At 36.4% G+C, this 8,310-nt stretch overlaps 1 protein-coding gene across 1 annotated transcript in view; it reads left to right on the forward strand.

The window, feature by feature from the left end:
- CCDC62 (coiled-coil domain containing 62) overlaps positions 1–8,310 on the forward strand; it is a 14,953-nt gene continuing 6,643 nt past the window's right edge. Inside the window, exons 1-7 of the mRNA XM_032800723.2 lie at positions 1–416; positions 1,386–1,578; positions 2,994–3,160; positions 4,420–4,521; positions 4,862–5,033; positions 5,113–5,214; positions 5,395–5,446. Of these exons, the coding sequence (XP_032656614.2) occupies positions 381–416; positions 1,386–1,578; positions 2,994–3,160; positions 4,420–4,521; positions 4,862–5,033; positions 5,113–5,214; positions 5,395–5,446 (824 nt within the window). The 5' untranslated portion in view covers positions 1–380. The remainder of the gene's footprint in view (positions 417–1,385; positions 1,579–2,993; positions 3,161–4,419; positions 4,522–4,861; positions 5,034–5,112; positions 5,215–5,394; positions 5,447–8,310) is intronic.

An 8,310-nucleotide genomic window follows, 5' to 3' on the forward strand; every position in this document is an offset into this window, starting at 1 on the left:
AGTCTTTCCCCTCAGACTGCCTGGGACCCGCGGCGCCTGGGTGGGATGGGGGGCGAGGAGAATGGAGGCTTGGCAGACTACAAGCAGGGAAGTGGTGCCAGGGACAGGAAGTTGCCCAGGGTGTGGAGAGAGTTAAAAGTCATTGTGCTCCAGGACAGAATTTCTCTGTTTGACTGGATAACTTGAGACTATACTTATACCAGAATTTATTGATGTATTTTTTTTAACTCTTTTTGTGACCTCCGTGTACAAATAGGTCTTGGTGGACAGGCATGTAACACTGCAATTATCTGGAGCTTCTAAACTGAATTTTAAAAATTGTGGAAAATATTTATCAAGACCGAATTAGCAAGTGGTGAACATCTGACCACAGAATACCTATGAATTCATCATTACCACTCTCAGCTTCACCCCAGGTAAAAAACAAACAAACAACACTTTAAATATGTAGCATGTATAGTTTAACAGGAAAGCACTCATTGGAGTGCAGACAGCTTCAATCAAATCTTCTAGGTATTAATTTTTCTTCAAGCCATATATCAAAGACAGAGAACAGGCAGGATAAAGCATGCTTTACTACTTTATACATCTTAGTAAAAAGAAACATTTTTGTAACCTGTGCTAATTTATCACTAGTAGAATCCTGGAAACTTGTGACAGTACAGGAAGATGAATATCTGTGGCGATTGTTCTGTAAATGTAGGGTCTGATCTTACAGACACTTAATGTTCTTGTATAATTTCTTCAAGGAGATATGTTTAGTTTTACTACCAATAGTAAAATTTTGTTTGTTTGTGTGTATGTATATGTTTGCAGGATTGAGGCCTGAGATTGCATCAGAGGCTGAACAGTTGTTTTAAGTTACTTTATTCTTAATCAGATAGTTTAGCATTTTGGGGCAGTATTCAAACCTTGTTTCTTTTATTTGGTTACACTGATGTTTGTTAACTCTTGACAATTATTTGTGTATTTGTCAAAGTGTAAATGAGATCTCTGATCTGATTTCAGATGTGAAAAGATGTTTAAGTTTAGATTAAATTTAAAGATGCTAACTAATTAGTTTGGGTGATTATTGCCACATTATCAATTCTTTGTTCTTTTAATGATGGAATTTGTTTGGTCATTAAAAGTAAATTACTGTTTAGTTCTAACTTTAGGCTTTAATTGAGCTATGAAAATGCAATTTCTTTATGTTGAAATTTAGGAAGGCTCTAGTGCTCTCCTTGATTTTATTTTTGGTGATTTTTAAATGGCTTATTTAAAAGTTTTGTTTTTAAAAATACAAGTAGCCACCTCATAGTATTATATAAAGACATAACATGTTAATTAGTTTTGTGATTAATTTCTTGTTGCTTATACATGATGGGTTAGTTTTCTTTCTGTAGAATCCGAGCACAGACCTTGAGAGCAGCACCATTCAGAAACAGAGGAAAGAACTCCAGCTGTTAATAGCAGAACTGAAAGATCGTGATAAGGAGCTGAATGACATGGTTGCAGTGCATCAGAGACAGCTGCTAGCCTGGGAGGATGATCGACAAAAAATACTGACTCTGGCAGAACGCTGTGGCAGGCTAGAAAGTAAGTACTGTACGATGTTAGGCCCTGGTCCTGTCAGCAGATCCATGTGGGTAGATGCTTGTGCCCTTGCAGATCCCCCTCTGTGAGTATAATGTTACAGCATGTAAAGGATGTTTTATTTATTTGTTTTTTCCTGTCTTAAATGAAGTTGTTAGTATCCTTCCAGAGACAACTTCCTCAGTGGTCTGATTATTGATTGGCAAGAAACGTACCTCATAATTTGATGATCTTTTCCTTCTCAAACCACATGCTGATTCCATGAATCCTTACTAGTGAGAAGCATCATTTAAAAAAAATTGAATCATAAAATGATGTAGGAAAAAAACAGTGTTGTAAATCATATCTTAGGAGTGTGCTGTAGTTTATTGCTACATTAAAGCAAGAGTGTCCGTAACTTGGCTATTTTGGAACTTTTTTTTTTTCTGAATCAATCCTCTCTCCTTTTTAAACATTCCCTGGATTATTTGGATTTTACCATCTCCCTTTCTGTCCCACAGAAATCTAGTTGCTCTTCCTAGGATATCTATAAGCTAACAGCCACTTTTAACTTGATTACAAAAATAATTTGGTCTATTGAGTATTGTGGAGTTTAATTTTCAAGTCAGTCTGCTACTGAAAGGTCAGCCTAGTTGGGGTGCAGCTTAAATTATGACTGTCCCTTTTTGTGTTCAGCCCTTTGCTGTCCCCTTATCCTCGATGGTGTCGTCTTCTATCGGCCCCACAGAGTACTTCTATTTTTGACCTCTTCCCTCACTAACTTCCCCTCTACATTCTCTGAACCTTAAGGGTGTAGGGATTTTTGTGTATTTTAACAAAGAGTTTTTTTAGCTCTGTACCATCAGGAATTAGTGCACATCTGTGACATCATTAGGAAGGCACTGCCAGCCAATCAGAATGAGACTGGACGATCTGTGTATTCAGCCATGTTCAAGTGGTATCTCACACAGAATATTCATTCTGTGTGTCTTAGATTACCATGGAAATACTAGAATGTCATGGAGGGAAGGATCTCTTTAGAGCTTATTAAAAGATAATTTGTTGTAGCAACTCTAAAACCAGCAAGATCCTTTCCACTTCTGAAAGAAACTATTACCTGAAAACAGTTATAATTTGTTTTAAGGAACTGTAAATTTCTTCATTAATATAACCTGTGTATCATTTATTTAAAATGCATATTTATATTTAATTCTCTCTGCAAACTCAAATGTACAATTAAGTGGGGAAGAAATGTCAGGTAAAAATCGATGCATCTTCTTCAGGATTATGCCACTGTGCATCCATTTCTAGAAATTAAATGTGTGTTTTACTTTAAAATGCTGTGTTAAAGTACTTGTAGTCTTTTTTTAAAAGAGAGTTTGTGAAATATATCATTTTAAACTATTTGCTCGCAATAGATACCTGATTTCTTTCCTCAGATGAACTACACAAAAGAAATGAGATGATAAGAACATTAACACAAAGATTAAAGGTTTTAGAATCTCAGCAGAATGATCGTAGGACAACACTTGAAAATACTCAACAGAAGCTTCAGGAACTGTCCCAAAAAGCAACAGATGCAACTCTTCATTGTCAGGCCCTGGAGGTAGGTCTTGATTAATGGCCTGACTTTGCATTCTTTGCGTGCATGCAACTCCTGCTGAAGTCTGCAGATATCTTCTGCATATGACTGCAGATTTAGGCTCCTATATTGTACTTGTCTTTGGGTCAAATAATACTAGGTTAAGGTATTACACTCAAGGTTTTGTGATTGCTGTCTCTATTTAAATGGTTTCTGGGGAGCGCCACTTACCAATGTGGGAATGCCAAAACTGCAGCCATTAAACTGACCAACTGCAGTACTTCCAATTTTATTATGAACAGTTTTAGAAAACCATTGTTATAAATTTTGAGTCACTCTCATGGATTATAAAAATCTTGTCTTCAGTTTAAAGACATTTAAAAAATCTGCAGTTTTAATTACTTACATGTCTTTGTTCATTTGGCAATGATACCTATATCTATCTAAAACACAATTTAAAAATTCTATCACAATATAGTTCAGTAATACTTTTGCATTTTCTATATCCTCTTACCTGATGATCTTTATATATGTGAAGTGTCACAAAGCTCTGTGAGGCTGATAGGTGGCAGCATAACCATTTTACAGATGGATAAACAGAGGCACAGATTGGGTAAGAGACTTGGCTGTGATCATATGAAAGAGCTGGGAATAGTACCCGGGAGTCCTAACTCCTAATCCCCTGTTGTAACCAGTAGACTATAATACAGAATGAGAAATCCATAAATTTAGCTCTGATATATATTAGCTGAACAATGAAGAGCTGCCTCCTTCTCTGTTCCCATCCTCGATCTAGTACTCCTTGGAATAGTGTCTCCCAAACTTGGTGTTTCAATATCCTGGAATTTCTGGTCCTTGCTGCTTGTTTTTGTTCTTGTTTCTTTTTTAAAGGTAAGTGAGCTGTTAATGGTATTAAGATTCATTTTTAAGAGTCCTTTTTTTTTTTTTTCCCCTCCTAAACTTGTTGCTATTTAAATAGTGATTTACATCTTCAAAGCCATTTATAAATTCTTTCACCACTTCTCCTCATTTTACAGATGGATAATCTAATGCACAGAGAGGAGATATGACTTGTCAAAAGTAAGAGTGTAAATTGGAGAACAACCAGGATTAGAATTTAGGAACAACTGGCTCCCAAGCCCCAGTTTCTACTCTTAAAAAAATTATGTTGCCTCCCTCTTAACTTTAAATGAGTTGTGCCCCTTGATGTTGAATTACTGAAAGATTATTTAGTAACAGTGTAACTAGTCACTAGTTAATAATTTTTTCCTTCTGTTTACTAGGAGAAAAATCAAAGTCTCAACTGTTCAGTTTTGGAGCTGTCTGCTAAGATAGGCCAGTTACAAGCTAGAGAACAGGAACTCATTACGATGCTAAAGCTAAAGGTAACATCTGTCATCTTCTCACTGCATGCCCAAAGTATCTGAACAAAACTTCAATACCATTATCAAATATGGTGTGATCAGATTGCTGGATGGTTGACTTGATTGAAAGTGGGAAAAATCTTAAGCGAATCAGAAACCCGTGTATTCAGAAAGCATAGTGGACTTCTGTAAACACCATATCTGATTGTTCAGAAATCAGAGCAAGTCTTCTCGAAATCAGCATGAGACTGTTAATAGAGTGGGAGGCTTTCACTATTGCATCTGCATCTAGCAGATAAAATAAGAAGACCTAGAAAAGATGATAAAAGAGATAATATTGAAGTATGCTTTATTTTTGTAGGACAAAGATATACTTGAAGCAACCAATCACATTACTGAATTTACATCTAAATTTAAAAAGTTGGAAAGTGCATTGCATACAGCTAAGATGGCGGAATCCAGTATCAATAAAGAAAAGCAGGATTTCAAACTGAGACTGAAACAATTAACATTTGAAATGAATAAATTAAAAGGTAAGTAATATAACTGACACCTACTCCACTGTAAATCTGAGTGTATGCTTTTCACTCAAGAACACGTCTTATTTTAAAGATGACCTCAGTGAAAAAACGAAAGAAACTAATGAGCAGCGGGAAGAAATCATGTGCCTCAAACAGGAAAACAATTACTTGAAGAATGAGCTCCTACTTAATGGTGAGTGAAGGGCTTTAGTGCCCAACTCTTGCTGGGTCAGAGGTTTTCAGATTGTGGTCTGTGCAACACTTGCTGGTGGTCTAGAGAGCTATCTCATCATAGCCTTCCCTTTATTGTCACCTCTTAAATTCTATTAAAAGAAACTATAAGTATATTTGTAGTATTGCTTTTCTACTAAAGCTATTTATGTAGATGCCACAGGGATCTTATGTGAGCATGAATGGGAGAGAAGGTGGTTCAGGGGGACAGTCTCTGTTAGTGTTTTGAGACCCTCTGATCTAATGTGTTAGTAACATAGGTAAACACGAGCAGCATTTTTCCCCTTCTCAAACAACTGCATAGAAAATGGTGAAACAATTAAAAACAAAACTTTTAAAAACCTAGAGCTAATAAAAAGACAAGTGTCTGCAACAGGGCTCAGGCTGAACTTGTGAGGTGCTCAGTGCCTTCAGCTTCTCAGATTTCTGTAATTAACCAAACTATGCTACAATGGCATGATAAGAACTCTAGTTATAAATACTGCATTTAAATTGTGAATTGATTTGGTATAAACCACACTTTGTATAATTGTGGCTTCATCCTGTGCTAGATGTGGATACACAAGCAAAGATCTGCGCTTACAGAGAACCCCATTGGCAAGGCTGTCAATCCATGCATTGTACATTGCAGGATCAGGAACAGAGTCTTTTATATTTACCCATATTATACACTGTAGGAATTCTACTTGAAACTTAAATTGTGTCTTGATTTCCAGACTGAAACAAAGCCATTTAATTTAAAAAAGTTAGATACTATAGTTGGCCAGTTTTATGCTGCTCCATATCCCAGACCTCTCTTTAGCAGTTTCACCAACAGAGAAATGGACAACCAATGTATCAGTCTCTCAGGATTGAATCATCCTGAAAACAGAAAGTTTCATCTAGGACGGTGGTTAGACATTTTTCATCTGTGGACCCCTGAAAAATATCAATGAGGTACAGACCCTTTGAATCAGACAATCTGCAGAACCCCATGGATCTGCGGACACAGGTTGAGAACCACTGCTGACATCCAACATAAACAAAATATTAAAGGTGAGAGAAAATAAGCTTTTACTGTACATAAAATGAATGTACAAAACAAACAGCATTAAGATGTGTCATTTGGTGTCCCCCCCCCAAAAGAAGGTTTGAATTCTACACTGTTTGAGGAAAGCATGCAGTTAAAAGTACATAGCTAATAGTGTAAGGTACATCCACTAGAAGAATACCCTTTCAAAGACACACTAAATCTTGACTAATAAAAAAATTAAACACACCCCAACAAGGAAGCCCCAGAGCCTGACAGGCACTTAACATGATCTGAAACACTAGTAGGGATCAAATTCATTAAATAAATGTTACAAGGTAGAATGATTAAGCAGACAAAGAGATGTAAAAATGACTATATTCACTATATTATGGCTTATTTTACTGGAATCCTTTATGACTAGATTGTTACGTTACTTCAGCAGTTCTCAACTGGGGTCGGGATCCTCAGGGGTCACGAGGTGATTACAAGGGGGGGTCACAAGCTGTCAACCTCCACCCCAAACTCTGCTTGCCTCCAGCATTTATAATGGTGTTAAATATATAAAAAACGTGTTTTAATTTATATGGAGTGGGGAGGGGTGTCACACTCCCAGCTTGCTATGTGAAAGGGTCACCAATACAAAAAGTTTGAGAACCACTGGTTTACTGTAATAGTTTATGAAATTTTTCTTTTATAAAACAAATTAATTTCTTACACAGTAGTAGTTGTGGAACTCAAGCTGATACTCTAGTCTGACTAACTATACTATGTCTCTGAACACAACAAATATACGACAACAGTATTGTGTGTTTGGGCTCACAGGCCAGAGGTGTCATATTTAAAACTTATAAAAAGGTTGAAGTATTATACTTTTAGAAAACTAGATGTGTCATCACGATTGGTCTCTCCTAAATTATGAAAGCCACATCATCAAGCTTACTTTGTTTTGTGTGCCTGCTCCTTGTGGTTCTGCCATAATTCTGAGAACTCTCCAAGTTGAAATGAAGAAATTGCAGATCATGCTGCTGTTTTACATAGATCTACTCCAGACAGTGATAAAACAGTTAGTGAAATGCTGAAGGAATATTATGCCATCTTACATTAATATACTGCTTTACATCTCAAAAGATCCAGGCATTTTACAAACCAACACTGTATTCAAACAAAAATGTGTCTGAGCCTGCATTTCCATGGGAGGTGGGGTAAATGGGAATGTAAGATTTGGCTCTACCTAGGAATTACTTTAAACCCTATTAAAAATGCAGCTATCCTTTTTTTAAAAAATTTGGGGGGGGGGGAAGGGGGACTAGCTGCTTAGCAAAATGACAATACCACAAAACATTGTACGGCAAGAGTACAGAACATGATATTCATTAATACTATGTGGAATCGTATAGACAGAATAAAAAAAAAGTTCCCTGAGTTGATTATAGCAACACAGAGACTAAAAACACTGCTACACTTACAAAAGTGCCATGGAATCCTTAAAATGATCACAAGTCATCAGGACAACTCTTGAAAAAGGACAGCACATCTAGCACCACAGTGCCCTTCACTTCAGTCATAAGGGATTTGATTTTCCAAGGTGTGGAACACTCACAGCTCCTATTTGCTTTAATAGAAACTGAGTGCTCAGCACCTCAGAAAACAAGGCCCACAATTTTTAAAATTTAATTCCCCAGATAATGTCAAATTTTCTGAAAACGTATTTATTTAATATCAAAGCAATACATATTTGGTAAAGTAGTTTATTTTAATTTGTGGTCATTTTTCCCCTAGAGTTAAGCCCTAATTCTGCAAAAAAAAAAAAACAACAAACACCTCATCCATGTGCTTACTTTACACTGGGCAGGTGTGACTCCCTTAGCGGTGAAGCTGAGCATATGCTTAAGTCTGTGTGGGATATGGACTTTATTGTCACAGCACGAACATATTGACATAAATCAGTGCTTTAACCTTTAGTTACATAATCAGCATGTTAAAAAAAATAGATTAATACCACAGGTTCCTAGTCATAAACAGCTCAAGATCTACATGGTTCATGAT

This window comes from Chelonoidis abingdonii, chromosome 22, assembly GCF_003597395.2.
Source record: "Chelonoidis abingdonii isolate Lonesome George chromosome 22, CheloAbing_2.0, whole genome shotgun sequence".
Classification (NCBI taxonomy): domain Eukaryota; kingdom Metazoa; phylum Chordata; order Testudines; family Testudinidae; genus Chelonoidis; species Chelonoidis abingdonii.